Source organism: Helianthus annuus, chromosome 5 (genome assembly GCF_002127325.2).
Source record: "Helianthus annuus cultivar XRQ/B chromosome 5, HanXRQr2.0-SUNRISE, whole genome shotgun sequence".
Taxonomy (NCBI): Eukaryota; Viridiplantae; Streptophyta; class Magnoliopsida; order Asterales; family Asteraceae; genus Helianthus; species Helianthus annuus.
Window position 1 is genome coordinate 7,832,975 of NC_035437.2, and position 16,361 is coordinate 7,849,335.

Below are 16,361 nucleotides of genomic sequence, written 5' to 3' on the forward strand. Positions count from 1 at the left end.
AAACAAATCTAATTTGTTTATTTGTAAATAAAATTTGAATCATTTATAATAAGGATTAAACATTAAATATTCGAAGCTATTTATTTATTAATAAAATAAGTTTAGTAAATCTTCTAAAATCAATCTTATTTAAGAAATAGTTAATAGTTTAAAAATATTTAATGTAAATCAGAATTAAATAACAATATAAAAACAATATCTTTAGTCAAATATAAACAACTTTATAAAAATATAAGTAACTGAACATTAAACAAAAACTATTCGGATATTTGAAAAGCCTCTTTAAGGGTATTTTTTTTATAATTCTCAAACCTTTATCACTAATTATTTGATTTTTTTATGTATTTAACTTGTGTAATTATCTATAAGACATGGTCTAATATAATGACAAGTGTCCCCTAAATGGTTTCTTTTATTATATAGTATAGATTTGTACGAATACTTTGATGTGTTTGATAAAGTAATATGGTTTTGATCACTATAAAATAATAAGAAACACATCATAGTACACATATGCCCACTTGGCCCAAGAATGCGGTCCTTCACACGTATCATACGTACACCATCCAATCATCCATACATCATAAATTGGTCTGTGAAGGAGGTTACCGACGAAATTTACGATATTTCGTCAGAAATATGAACAAGTAAACAAGTATAATTTCACTAGATTAATGTCAGTATTTTTTATTTTACCTTTTTCACTACCACAATCTCTAATGCTCATTTATGTGGTAGTGACCTTACGCACAAACACAATATATATGCATACATGCACCAATCAGAAAATGTGTTTCTATTTTGTTAACTAAAAAAGATTTTGTTGTGATCTACGCCATGAACAAACACAATTAGGCTATGGCCTATGGGGTGTGGGGTGTGGTCTCCCTTCCCCTAAGCCCGTATCACCGTGACATCACTCTCCATTTCCGTCTCATCATCATCGCCCAAACATGACTACATGAGGTGTGGTTCCCCATTCTTCCCCTTTCCGTTTTTTTTCTTTTTTTAAATACCTAAATGCTAAAAATATAAAAAGTTTTCATTAAATTAAAAAAATTACATAGCCTAGGAATTAAAGACATAATTTAAAAATAAAAAAAACAACTACAGTCCACTTTCTCTTAGCCAGCTCTTCGCAATTTTGTCCTTCATTCTTGAGAGCACTACATGGCCTCGTTCTGGTAGGCCTTCGATGTCGGTTCTAATGAGTCGGAACTCTTCAGTTTCTTGATTTTGTATATCAAATTTGAGTCGTCTCTTATTGTGCGCAAGCCTCTCCGTTTCCCTCGCCGTCATTCTTCTTTTTCTTTCTTTCTCTTTTTGTACCTCTTCTCTTGCACTTCAATAAAATGGTTGATTTTGTAGAATTGTATCAAGTTTTGATACAATAGCACAACGTGCATTAGAACCACCCGCACTATAACTCCCTGACGTGCTCATTTTAGATCTTTTCGCTTGTGATACCTCATTAGGCACCACTTGCCACTTTTGGCATTTTCTCAATATTTTGTATGGCCTCATATAATTCCACAGACCATACCCATTAATGGGAGTGATAAAATCTAATGACACATGAAGAAATACTGACCTAAGCAGCACCTACGGCTTCAATGATTAGTGACCCGAACGCTTGGCTGCAAAACAGAAACACCGTTAGGACTCGTTACAGGAATGGGGTTATTCCTGTAACCACCCTCCGGCGTGAGAATAAGTATTTGTTTATGAAAGAAGTTTTGGAGAAGAAGATGTATGAGAACAAGATGATCATACCTTATACGTTTACCTCTATTTATAGGTTTTCCATTAGGGTTTCCTTTAACCTAGGATGTATTCCGATAAGTTAGAGATTTACACGATCTTCCCGAAAAGTTGGAGATTTGGTTGTGCACCTTCCATGTAGATATGGAAAGTTCTAGAATAATCGTTTGTATTTATATTAATATAATAGGTTGTAACCGGGTCGGGTTGACCGATGCGGGTCACACCTCGTCATGTCCCCCCAGTCCGAGCTCATGGAAAGAAATCCATTAGGTCGGACTAAGAGAAAAAAGAAAAAGTTAGTGTATTATGGTTGTTACTACGGTTTTGGGAAATGACGGCGAAAATATAGGATGTGACAGTTGGGTCATCATATCAGTGACAACTGTTCTTACCCCATATGGACACGTATTTCCGTTCGTACATCTTTTTGAATTTGAAAAGTTGCCTTTGCGTATAAATAACAACTCCTTATGTAGGAGTTCAAATCCCTTCCCCCAAATCATTCCTTCGTCGTTCTTTCTAATCAATGGCTTCGAAAACCAACGAATCGTCTTCCACCGCTGCCGCCCCTACAGACATACTGTTTTGTAAGTGGGGCGTAACATCCTTCAACAACCTTGTTCATGATTATGGTATTAGGGCCGAATGGAACCCTGTTTTGCCGTCCAAAACCGACACTGCATTCCCCTTGAAGGTGGGTAAAATCACTTTGTTCAGTGATTTTTTCAAATTCTGCAATTTCCGGCTACCCATCACCAAATTTTTGAAATCGGTGCTTGATTTTTACCGTATCCACATTTCTCAAATACATCCCCTTGGTTTAGTGAAACTTCGGCAATTTGAGTATGCCTGCATAGCACTGGGCCATATCCCAGAACTGGTTGTCTTTAGGGCTTTCTTTGTGCTTGTGTGGAAATCCCCTTTCTTTACTTTCGACCGGAGGGATACTGACGTGTCGTGCCTAAGGGATATTCCTACCAGTTCGAGGGACAAAGATTGGAAGAAGAAATTCTTCTATCTTGATGCCGCTGTTATCCCTGGGGAAATGCACTGGAGGGAGAAAGGGCCAAAGGATAAAGTGAAAGACGATGCTCCTCCTGAGGATGCGTACGCGTCAAATGTTCTGTACATAAAGCTGTGTGGCCGCCCCTTCGAGTGCACAATTATCCCAGAAGGTGCGTTGGTGATGGCCGGCATGAGTTTGTTGTGGCCTGATATTAAGCGTTATCCCTCATTTCAAAGGGACGATGCAGGTATGTTTACATCATCATGCATTGCTATTTTTGCAGTGTTTTTTTTTTTAACTCCCCATATGTCACACAGGGGAGTGGGGTATGTTTGACTTTATTGATCCTCCTCGGCATCTCGCGTTGAAGCCTGCCGACCGCGTGTTGGACGAAGGAGAACCAGATGTGCTAAGGGTGCATCTTGAGCAGTTTCTTCTACCCGCTGTACCGGCGGACCCCACAGCATACGTCACCCCGTTGTCAGGTGTGGCAACTACCGCCTTGTCAGTGTCGGAGAAAAAACCTACCCGGATAAAGCTTACCGGGAAGAAACACACAGCAATCCATGGGGGTGTGCCCTCCGTGGAGGAAACTTCCAGTGTTGGGCGTGATGTTCCCTTGGTCACCGATCTGACCAGTCCAGGTCATGCCTCTAAGAAAAGAAAAACCTTTGTCGTACCTACTCTAAGTGCCTTTGAGGCGGTACAGGCTGCTTGTGCTTTCCCAACAGGTATCTATTGCTGACTACCACTGTAGCATACTAGCGTTCATGTTGCTAAAGCCCCGCTACGTTTATTGTGCAGGTACCTCTGTGGGAGTGCCATCTGGAGTTGTTACACCAACACTTGTGCCAACCGTGGCGTTGTCATGCCCTGGTTCCAGTGTTAGTGTGTCCACAGTCCCCAAAACCTCGGCTTCTGCTACTGCCGCTGTGAGCTGTGTCATGCCCCTCCCTATTCCCCCCTGTGGTTCAACACTGGGTCGAGCGGGCTTATCCCCCTGCCGAAGCGGCGTACGTAGAGGGTTTGAACAATGAAGATCTGATGAATTCTTCAATATCTGACTCTGTGAGCCTAGCACGAAGGTTGGTTGAAATCCGTCGCAGGTGGATGCATGATAACACCCAACTCCACCAGGCTCGAGCAACTATTCAAGAATTGAGGGACGACAAACATCGCTTAGAAAGTCAACTTCAGACTGTGGGATTAAGGGAGGCCAGATTCTTGTCGGAGAAAAACAAAGCTGAGGAAGATTTGCGGAGGGTGACTAACCAACAACCGAGACATCCACAGGATCCCTCTGAGGATTCACGCTTTGAGGCAGTTACGCCACCACCTCCGCCACCGGCACAATGACGTGATGTCGTGGTCACGCAAATTTAATCCCTAAACAACTGTAGTTAGCGGTAGTAGGGTATCGAACTCAGGGAGTATGTGGAAAATGTGTTGATTGTATAGCTTTGTATTTAAACTAAAATTAAACTAAATTGCAGAAAATTAAAATTCAAGATTGTGGATTGTTGTTTTAGAAAACTAAATTAAGAACTAAATCAAATCAAAGTTGGTTTTAAACAATAAGGAGAGAACAATGATCACCCTAGGTTTCAGTTTCTTTAAACAGTTGTGTGCAATTTCACTAGAAAGAGTTACATAGACATAACTCGTGTATATGTGATTGAAGTGATAAAAGGGAACAAAGTACTCGGATTAAATAACGCGAGGTTGTTTCCCGATGACCTATTAACCAATAACCAACCCTAACCCTTCCCGTGATATCTCAGTTGCCAACGGCACCAAGAACGTACGATCGAGACTAGAAATTGTAATACGGATTAACACACTACAAACAATCAAACATACACCATGACATTCAAGCAACGCAAGATATCATTCTAGAAATGCAGAAATTAAACACACAAAAGTCTTAGAAACATTCACCTAGGATGATCACCGAAGAGTTTAGCCGGACATGGCTCGGTGAATCATCATCAACATCAATCTAATGTTCATACAAATTAAAAACACAAACCGAATGTTTGGAAATGTTCACAAAGCAAGCAAGTACTCCAAAATCGCCCCCAAAGTGTCTAAGAACCGTCAATGATGAGAATAATCCCAAGAGACACACCAAAACCGATTAAAAACATGGCAGTTACAAATTTCCGTTCAGGCTCCACCGTAAATTACGGCTCCACCGTAATTTACGGTGGACATCAAATTGTTACGGTGAAACAAGCCTGTGTTACGGTGCAGAATCAAGTGGAAAATGAACCACCGTAAATTACGGTAGAACCGTAATTTACGGTGCCTGGCTGTCTTCAATTCTTTGTTATTCTGTTCTCCTCTTGACCCGTTTTCCACCAAAACCTTCAAAAGCTGCCTTTGATCCATCTTTTAGCTCCTAATTCGTACCTGAAACATAAGCATCGTAGTCATCTAATTCAAGATAATTACACGGCTAATTGGAAGATTATTTCATATTTTAACACGCTTAAGGGTTGTCCAAAGGACCACCCGTCACCTCCCCACACTTAACCGTTGCTTGTCCCAAGCAACTCATCAACATAGTTTCAAAACAAGTGATCAAATCAAACCAAACAAAACATGCAATTTCTTTACCAACCCCTTTTTAACGCCCAAGCAATGCACCCCTCACAAATTCTCTCCTCTCGGCTACAAGTGGAAACTAGCAAAGATAAGCTAGACACACATTAGGCAAACGGGTGGTTGCACAATCATAAGCTTGTACTTAAATCAATCATTCTCCTATAATGGGTCAAACATGAATGCAAATCAAAGGGACTTAAAGGTTGTAACGTGGCTAGGTGTATAGGGAGGAAATGGAATATATATGAGTAGCGAAAATTCGACCCGGTCTTTTTATTACTAACATCAAAAACCAACTAACAAATACGCACTACTATATACAAGACAAAGAAACCTTCTCTTTTTTTTTCTTTTTTTTTTCTGCTTTTTTTTTTTCTTTCAAAGCATCATACAATAACACACTAACCAAACTACTTCAAACTCACAAAACTACTAATTCTATCACTAATACTACAAGACCGGGTCAAATTTGGGTGAATTTTCAAGTAAGTAGCTAGGGGAAGCAAATGATAAGCTTTAAAGGCACAAAATGGGCAACTAAATGTCCAAACCCCCGCCCCTCTCGCAACCATGCTCATATGTATAATTAATGAGGTCCAACCCCCCAAATCCCACACTCGCTCACACCAACGACGAGGCTACCTAATGCCCTTATCCTTTCTACATTCATGTCTAACTAAGGATTCAAATCGCATTCAAGCACAAGTTCTAACGCACCCCCACCCATAGCCACTCTCATCAAAGATTATTTATGTACACGTGTGGCTACAATTCTCACCAAGAATGAAAAGGATAATAAGGGTTGCCGGTGCATTACTTGGGATAAATTAGGGCGTCAAGATTTCACATTGTTTTGCTCGGCTTAAAATTTTTCAAAAATCTTTCAAAAAATTCCCCCCATCCCCACACTTGGGATACATTGACCCCAATGTATGGCTTTGGGAGGCTTTGATCACTAACCCACTTCAACATCCACAAGAAGCTTCTCATCTCAAACCCCAAATTTCTTTTTGTATTTTTTTCATTTTATACTTTTTTTTTTTTAACACGACACCACCAACAACCGCCAACCCAATAATCAACCACATGATCAATCACCACCCATCCTCCCAACCACAATCAACATAAACCAACAAATATATACAAACTATACAAAAGAGAGAATACCACCTGATCAATAGTAGCGCGGTCCTGGGGGCCCAAAAATGGACGACATCATATCGTTCCATTCTCCAAACCCGAACGAGCCGCTACTGCTTCCCTCTTGTTGTTGTGGTCCCTCTTGCCGTCTTGGATCAAGCCACTGAGAATGGTGGAGTGGTGGAGTCGGATAAGAAATGCTACCATCATAAGGCGACAATGAAGCATAGTCCACATGTTGTGGATCTTCAACCACCGGCCTTCCGGCATGCCAATCCGCATGCATCCGCCTCATTTGATCATCATGATATCTGTTATTAGCATCCACCTCTCGAGAGTATGCGTGGGTCCGGTGCCATGATTCATTGCGGTCGAAGCTATGTTTAAGCGCCCGCTCAATACTAGCGCTATTCCGCGTGCCTTGATCAAATAACGACCTCTCCGGACCCGACCAAGTATCAAAGATGGCCGCCGGCGGGCGTTGGCTCTCGATCACCTCCTGCATTGAACCACTATAAGCCCACCCCGGCTCATACGGTTGCTGCGCGTAGTCGTAGAACGTACCACCATGACCACCATGAAAAACCCCAAAACCAACATTTGCACCACCCTGTGGCTCGTCTGCGTAATCATCATCCCCACTCGGAATCAACTCTTCATCGCTTTCAGGTTCATCCGGTTCTCCCGGTAACAACTCCCTTGCACCCAATTTCAACGCCCTCCACCGTTGACCTTCCGATTTCAGCTTGTGATAACGTTCAGACGAAGTATACGTCCAAACATTTCCCAACCTATCCAAAGTAAAAGGCAGGTGCCTTTTCGTTAAACCGCGGTCTTCAGATGTGAGTGCTTTCTGCTGTTTCATTAAACCCGTTATGATGCGACAGTATGGGACAATGTCTCTCCCGTATTTGTTCCGGCATATCCACAAATGATGCATAATCAGGTAGCGTATTGGAAAGCGTGGGGACCCGTGCATCAATGAATACAAAACAGGTATCTCTGGAAACCTCACCTGTTCTTTATCCCCTCTTCTTGGGATGACATTAAGCAAACAGATCGTATGCAATAGCTTGGCTTCTATCTTCAGATTTTTTCGGTATAACACGCCACCATACCTACCGGGCAAAAACAAATCCGCCAACATACTGTTCCATGTCACGTGCTTCTCGGGTTTGAGCAATAAATCATCAAGCGTGGGAATCATGTACTCCCTAGCCGGAAGACTATCATATTTTCCCAGCTTCTTCAACGTATCGAATGACATTTCAACTGGTACCCCATGTACCATCCCAACCAACTTCATTTGTGATGGCCTGTGGAAGTTGTGACATTTAAGCGTTGCCATCCACTCCTGAATCTCAGTCAAAAACAAATTGCTCTTATCTTTATCAAAACACTTGAGTGCTCCTTCCCAACCCAAAGCACGAAACTTATCAAACACCCCGAACTGGCCAAACTGGGGTTCATCAACCTCTTTTTCACAGATAAACGCAGCTGCTTTATTTTTTAACTTGTTCATGCAGTCGTTATACAGGGTTGGCTGCCAGATTTCGGGTTGATCATCCAACGACCCCGAATTCCACACCGGTTTATCACTTGGGTCTAACTGCATCTCTTCTTCTTCCTCGCTTTCGCTTTCACTAACCCTACCCATATATTGCCTCTTCTTTGATGGTTGCTCCTTTTCCTTGCCCTTGCCTCTTGATGAGGATGAACTTGAACCCGGCTTTTCCTTTGTCTTTGCCATTTCCTACACACATGAAGAAACAACAAAACAAACACAAAAATTAAACACTCTCTTCACACATCATCCCCACACTTGCTTGTTGCCATGATTGTAGATGTTAGTGAACCCAAAATGTATCAAGAATTTTTCAAAAATTGGGCATGGTGTCTCTACAATGTAGAGCATCCCAAAAGTTCACTACTTTAACAACAATTCATACATCTACAACCATCAACCATGTTCAATAACCAATTCCATACTCATATCCTAACAACAAGCAAGTGGGCAAGAACATATAACCTAAATCACCTCGTTTTTCACAATGCATCACCATAATATAGCAAAATAAGTGTTCATACCTTGTTTCAAGATGAAAGGATGCTTGTGAAACTAAAAATCCCAAAACCCCCAAATTATCTCAACCTAGGGTTTTGCACTTTGACCCCAAAATCGCGTTTTCTCTGGATTTCCTCCTCACAATCACAAAGCTTGTGAAAAATTAGTCGATTTAGACCAAAACCTCACTTGATTTGGGCAAGGATTGAAGATTTTATGAAAGAAAGAAGATGGAAGAAGAAGAGGGATGTGGGTTCTTAGAGAAGAAGAATGTGGTGAAAAAAATGAAGAGAAAATGGGTGGCTAGGGATTAATCACGTGACTATGCTTGTTTGTTTTCGGTTTTATTGTTTTTTTTTTTTATGTAAATGCAGAACCGAATCGACGGAAACGAATTTACCGCGTACCGTAATTTACGGTCTCACCGTAAATTACGGTGAGACCTGAATCCAAAATTGCACCGTAATTCAGTAGAGATTTACCGTAAACCCTCAACAATTTTCAACCTCCATCGTAAATTACGGCAATACCGTAATTTACGGTAAACTCTGGACTTGAATACTTACCGTAACACAGGAGGTTTATACCATAAAATCAACACATTTTTTAACATCCACCGTAAATTACGGTAATACCGTAATTTACGGTGCTCGCTGGGCATTCACCTTTTGACAAAAATTGAGATTTATGTGACCAATTTTTTAGATTTTTTAAGTTTTTCAATTTTTTTTTGTTTTTTAATTTTTTCAAAAAAACTTGTAAAAATTACCCTACCCCCTCAAAAATTCCGTGTTGTCCTCAACACAATGTAAGAGCAATTCGCAACCCAAATATCCCCACACTTGTTTCGAACACGGACTTCGAGGAACTAAGGCAATTGTGCAACTATACAAACAAAATAAAACGAAACTACTATGTACACTACCACCAAACCTGGGCCTTTTATGGTTGTTCCTCCTCGACCGGGCGTAAGATGTAGCCCGCTTTGTCAAGCTCCAAGTTGTTGATGTCATTGCCATCCAAATACGGCTTTAACCGGTGACCGTTCACCGTTTGTTGTTTCAATGTTCGCTCGTCTTGAATGTCAACATCTCCGAACCTTCCCACTCGTCGGACAACATAAGGGCCCATCCACTTGCTCTTGAGTTTCCCCGCGAACATTTTCAACCTTGAATTGTATAACCACACTTTTTGACCCACTTCAAAGTTCTTCTTCTTTATCTTCGCATCATGAACCTTTTTCAGTTTGTCTTTGTATGCGGATGCACACTCATACGCTTGGTCCCTTATCTCTTCAATTTCATTCAGTTGAAGCTTCCTCGCCCGACCCGCTTCATCATAGTCCGCATTCATTGTTTTAATCGCCCAATATGCCCTATGTGCCAACTCCATAGGCAAATGACATCCTTTCCCGTAAACCATTCGATACGGAGTGGTATCAAGTGGGGTTTTGAAAGCCGTGCGATATGCCCACAATGCATCATCAAGCTTGCTTGACCAATCTTTCCTATCCGTTCTAACCGTCTTCATTAGAATTTCTTTGATTTGCCGGTTAGATACCTCCACTTGACCACTTGTTTGCGGGTGGTACGGTGTAGCCACACGGTGATTCACACTATATCTCCTTAACAACTTTCCAAAATTGAAATTTTTGAAATGTGAACCACCATCACTTATTATCACCCGAGGTACACCGAAACGAGAAAAAATGTTGGATTGCACAAACTTACATACAACAGAATGATCGTTAGTCCTTGTGGCAATAGCTTCAATCCATTTCGACACATAATCAACCGCAACCAATATGTATAAAAACCCATTTGAGTTTGGGAAAGGACCCATGAAGTCTATTCCCCAAACATCAAATACCTCCACTACCAAAATTGGTTGCAACGGCATTTCATCACGTTTCGAAATGCTTCCCATCCTTTGACAATTGATGCAATTTCGGGCATACTCACGAGCATCCTTGAAAATCGTGGGCCAATAAAACCCACTCGATAACACCCGATAGCCTGTCTTATTCCCACTAAAATGGCCCCCACATGCGGATGAATGAGCATGGGTCAATATCTCTAAAACTTCAGTTTCGGGAACACATCTTCTTATCACTTGATCGGCCCCGATTTTGAACAAGTCGGGTTCGTCCCATATATATTGCTTCACTTGACTAGAAAACTGTTGTCGTCTCTTCTTAGTCCAATGATTTGGAATCGCACCCTTGGCCAAATAGTTAACATAATGAGCATACCAAGGGGCAACATAAGTAGAAACGGCCAACAATTGTTCATCGGGGAACCGTTCATTGATTTCACTTGCATCATCTACACCTTCCAACGGGATTCGGGACAAATGATCCGCGACAACATTCTCACATCCCTTTTTGTCTCGGATCTCAAGATCAAACTCTTGTAACAATAAGATCCACCGAATCAACCGCGGCTTTGCATCCTTTTTCTCCATCAAGTACCGAACCGCACTATGATCCGAGTAAACCACTACCTTGCTTCCCCAAATATACGAGCAAAACTTATCCAAAGCATACACCACCGCTAGTAACTCCTTCTCGGTTGTGGTGTAGTTAAGTTGCGCTTCAGATAAAGTTTTGCTTGCATAGTAAATAACCACCGGCTTCTTGTCAACCCGTTGACCCAAAACTGCACCAATAGTGGTGTCGCTTGCATCACACATTATCTCGAACGGCTTTGACCAGTCAGGTGGTTGCAAAATAGGTGCTTTGACCAAATGTTCCTTCAAAACAGTAAAAGCTTGCATGCACTCATTAGTAAAGTCAAACGGGACATCTTTTAATAACAAATTGCATAAGGGTTTGGTGATAACACTAAAACCCTTAATGAAACGTCGATAAAAACCCGCGTGTCCCAAGAATGACCGTACACCCTTAACATTTTTAGGAGGTGGCAACGATGAAATTACCCGTATCTTTGCCTTATCCACCTCCATCCCTCTTTCCGAAATCACATGTCCCAACACAATGCCCTCTTGCACCATGAAATGACTTTTCTCCCAACTTAGCACTAAATTTTTCTCAACGCACCTTTTCAAAACCTTTTGCAATTCATTGAGACAAGCATCAAAAGTAGTGCCAAAAATGGAGAAATCATCCATGAATACTTCGAGCGACTCTCCAACCATGTCCGAGAAAATACTCATCATACATCGTTGAAAAGTTGCCGGAGCATTACACAAACCAAATGGCATTCGCCTAAAGGCAAAGGTGCCATACGGGCATGTGAAGGTGGTCTTGTGTTGGTCATCCGGGTGTATGGCAATTTGATTATAACCCGAATACCCATCTAAGAAGCAATAATACTTTTGACCCGACAATTTTTCAATAATTTGGTCAATAAAAGGTAGCGGGAAATGGTCCTTAGAAGTGGCGGCATTCAATTTTCGGTAGTCAATACACACCTGCCATCCGGTAACCGGTCGGGTGGCAATTTGTTCACCACTTTCATCCTTGACTACTTGAATGCCGGCCTTCTTAGGCACAACTTGGGTGGGACTCACCCAAGCACTATCCGAAATCGGATAGATGATTCCCGCATCCAACCATTTAATTACCTCCTTTTTTACTACCTCCCTTAGGTTCGGGTTCAATCGCCTTTGAGCTTCTCGTGTCGGTTTGGCATCTTCAGTTGTGATAATTTTGTGCATGACGATGGATGGACTAATTCCTTTGAGATCGGCAATCGTCCATCCAATAGCACCCTTGTTCGCTTTTAACACCTCCATCAAAGCTTGCTCTTGTGCCACTTCCAAATTAGAGGCAATAATGACCGGCAAAGTGTCATTATCCCCTAAAAATACATACTTCAAGTGGCCCGGCAAGTCCTTGAGCTCTAACTTTGGTGGTTCCTCCAACGATGGTTTTGTACCCGAATCGATTTCCACCGGTAGACCCTCGAATTGATGGGTCCATGGTGGTCTACCTTCTTTCATCGCCATCACATCTTGTGCTTCCTCTTCAACCCGTAGTGCATAAGCATGTACCTGTTCAGAAAAGTCACACAGGCAAATATCCAATCCATCCTCCTCATACTCATGCGGGTTGCATCCATCTACTATGTCTGCCATAAAACACTCATCAACACCATTAGCATTAGAATTGTTAGTAAAAACATTCAAACGCATTTTTCGATTTCCAAATGCCATATCAACCGTACCAAATCTACAATCGATAATAGCATGTGCGGTGCTTAAAAATGGCCGACCCAAAATTATGTTTTGTTGTTGTTTAGGGTCCGTCGATGAGTAGTCCAAAACTAAGAAGTCCACCGGGTAATAAAACTCATCAATTTTAACAATAACATTTTGAACCATACCCCGAGGCAACTTATGAGACAAATCGGCCAAAACAACCGTCGTCTCCACCCTTGCTAATGGACCAAAGTCATATTGGTCATATAATCCCCCCGGTAAAATGCTAACTCCGGCTCCAAGATCTAGCAACGCCTTAGCCATTTGAAAATTACCAACTTGTACATTAATCAACGGCGTGCCCGGATCTTGGAGCTTAGGAGGAAGCTCCCCATTCAACACCGCACTCACTTGCCCGGTCAAATCTACCCGCTTAGGCACTTTTTTCTTGTTTTGCCTCTTTTGTGTGCATAATTCTTTTAAAAATTTTGCATAAGCGGGAACTTGTTTTATTGCATCAAGGAGTGGGAGATTTATTTTAACTTGTTTGAACATATCCCACATTTCCTCTTTTTGAGGACCCCTTGACACAATAAAATTTTTCTTTCCCGGGTCAAGTAAAGCCGATGGGAATGGAACTTGACTCGGTTCACCCTCACTTTTTTCATTCTTTTCACTTTCACCCAAACCCGGTTTTTTATTAATTGGTTCTTTTGGTTTAACCGGTGAAAGTTCATCATCACTTTCCATTCCCGTGATATCCTCAACCACCCCCTCGACCAATTCGGGTGACAAATTGGCCTTAAACTCTTTCCCACTTCTTAGAACACTAACATGGTTAATATTAACATTTCCTCGTGACGAACCATGTGAAGGGTTTACCTTAGTGTCGCTTGGAAGTTGACCCTTACCTTTCTTTAGTTCCGCCACATCGGTTGCTAATTGCCCCATTTGAGTCGTTAGTGACTGGATGCTTTTATCACGAACCTCGTCTTTTTGCATTCGCACTTCGTCCAGTTGGTTCCGTTTTTGCATCTCCATTTGCATGCTCTTTAGCATCTCCATCACCTCATTTCCACCCGAAAGTCCCCCTTGTTCTTGACCCGTTTGGTATTGTTTTTGATACCCTTGGTTATTCCCGCCTCGGTACCCACCTTGATTATTGTAAGATGGCCGTGAACCAAAATTGCCTTGGCTACCTTGGAAATTCGGGTTCGCTTGATTTGACGGGTTCCCATATCTAAAGTTCGGATGGTTTCTCAATCCGGGGTGGTAGGTGTTGGAATTCATGTTGTTGTAATTCCTACCACCTCCTACTTGACCTTGACCTTGAACCGCATTGACTTCCTCGTATTGCCCTTCCAACATTCCTTGGCAATTTTCAGCCGCATGACCTATTTCATTACACAAAGCACACACATTATATATTTGGTTAGTGGTTTGAACATTACCATCATCTATGGCATGCACTTGTGGTCGGTTAGTGGTTGGTCGGGCTCTCCTTGAAGCTTGGGCCTTCCTTTTTGATGTAGTTTCCATGCTTTCCAAAAACTCCCAATCTTCATTCTCATAATTCGTTCCAAACGTCCCTCCGGTGATAGACATTAGATCACGTGCGTCTTCGGCACTCAACCCCTCATGAAAGGCGTTCATCAACTCCCATAACTCAATCCCATGATGAGGGCAGTTTTTAATCATCATGTTAAAATGCTCAAACGCCTCATGAAACATCTCACCGTGTTGTTGTTGAAAGCTTCTCAATCCCTTCCGCGCATCATTAGTCTTTTGGGCGGTGTAGAATTCATCCAAAAAGGTTTGTTGCATCTCCCCCCATGTATATATTGATGCCGAAGGCAAAGTGTAGAACCACTTCTTTGCCTTATCCTCCAAAGAAAACTGAAATAAAACTAACTTGACCTCATCGGCCGAAAAACCTTGACTCCCAAAAGTGTTACAAATTGAGTCATAGGCCTCTAGATGGAAATACGGCTCCTCCGTTGCTAACCCTTTGTACTTCGGTAAACTTTGCAACGAGTTTGTTCTTACTTCAAAAGTTCTCCCTTGGTTGTTGTGAGGGATAACCACCGGTGAAGGGTTTTGAGTAATGATTGGCCTGAAATGTGCCTCTATTCCCCTTGCTTGTTCCCTAAGATGCCTTCTTGGAACACCCAATCGACCCCTTGGACGAATAGGACCCATTGGTCTTGGTATAAGCCCTTGTGGTGCAATTGGTTGTTGGGGCATCGGTGGGTATTGATTTGGCCTTTGAAATTGTGGATATACATGTTGTGGCCTAACTTGTTGCAATGGAGTAGGTTGTTGGATTGTTGGCCCTTGTGGTCTTGGCCGAATGTGTTGCGGTATAAGTTGTTGTTGTTGCATTCCACCAACACTCGCCATCCCTTGAGATTGACTTTGAACATACCCAAAATCCCCTTGATCACCATAATCTCCATAACCGTACCCATCATCTTCATACCCCTCAAAGTCTTCGAATCCCTCATCATAACCACCCCCTTGAATTCCTGAAGTTTGCCCAAATGGAATGGTCGAATACTGAAAACCCGACTGTTGTTGTTGTGGTCTAAAAGATGAAGTAGTATGCACAACAGTTGAATTGGGTGCAATTGTGAAGGTAGATGATGATTGACCCGTAGTTGGGGGAAAGAAGTGAGATAATGGTGGGATTGTGGTGGATGGATCGTAAGTGATGGTAGGCTCATTTTGAGTGGTGATTGGTTGAGTGGAATTGGTTGGTGTAAATCCAGCAGTGGTATTAGGTAATGTAGTGTTTGGTGATGGTTGGGTGGAAGTAGGTATAAAAGATGAGGTTGTTTGACTGGTTGTAGGTGGAATCTGAGAATCAGCCATGATGTTTCTCGGTGTAATGGGTGAAGTAGGTGAACCAATGATTTTGTTTTCTCTCACTAAAACTCGGTTTTGTCTTAGCGTTCTTTCAATTTCCGGATCAAACGATAGCGGTGATGACCTTTGAGAGCCTCTAGTATGCATACACCTGAAGTACCTGCACACTAAACACAACCAGCGTAAACCCGAAAATAACAAACAAAACTATTAAACTAACACACGTTGCGCACTACTCCCCGGCAACGGCGCCAAAATTTGACGTGATGTCGTGGTCACGCAAATTTAATCCCTAAACAACTGTAGTTAGCGGTAGTAGGGTATCGAACTCAGGGAGTATGTGGAAAATGTGTTGATTGTATAGCTTTGTATTTAAACTAAAATTAAACTAAATTGCAGAAAATTAAAATTCAAGATTGTGGATTGTTGTTTTAGAAAACTAAATTAAGAACTAAATCAAATCAAAGTTGGTTTTAAACAATAAGGAGAGAACAATGATCACCCTAGGTTTCAGTTTCTTTAAACAGTTGTGTGCAATTTCACTAGAAAGAGTTACATAGACATAACTCGTGTATATGTGATTGAAGTGATAAAAGGGAACAAAGTACTCGGATTAAATAACGCGAGGTTGTTTCCCGATGACCTATTAACCAATAACCAACCCTAACCCTTCCCGTGATATCTCAGTTGCCAACGGCACCAAGAACGTACGATCGAGACTAGAAATTGTAATACGGATTAACACACTACAAA

At 41.7% G+C, this 16,361-nt stretch overlaps 1 protein-coding gene across 1 annotated transcript; it reads right to left on the bottom strand.

Moving 5' to 3' along the window:
• Nucleotides 1-6,393: 6,393 nt before the first annotated feature.
• LOC110938516 lies at nt 6,394-8,830 on the bottom strand. The gene is made up of 2 exons (XM_022180800.2): nt 8,606-8,830; nt 6,394-8,270 (listed from the first exon to the last, which is right to left on the bottom strand). Exon 2 carries the CDS (start codon nt 8,265-8,267, stop codon nt 6,552-6,554), a length of 1,716 nt encoding a protein of 571 aa, XP_022036492.1. The 5' UTR covers nt 8,268-8,270; nt 8,606-8,830; the 3' UTR covers nt 6,394-6,551.
• Nucleotides 8,831-16,361: the final 7,531 nt, after the last annotated feature.

Bases quoted from the DNA above. Each gene is read 5' to 3' on its own strand.
- LOC110938516 (XM_022180800.2), bottom strand. From the start codon at position 8,267: ATGGCAAAGACAAAGGAAAAGCCGGGTTCAAGTTCATCCTCATCAAGA.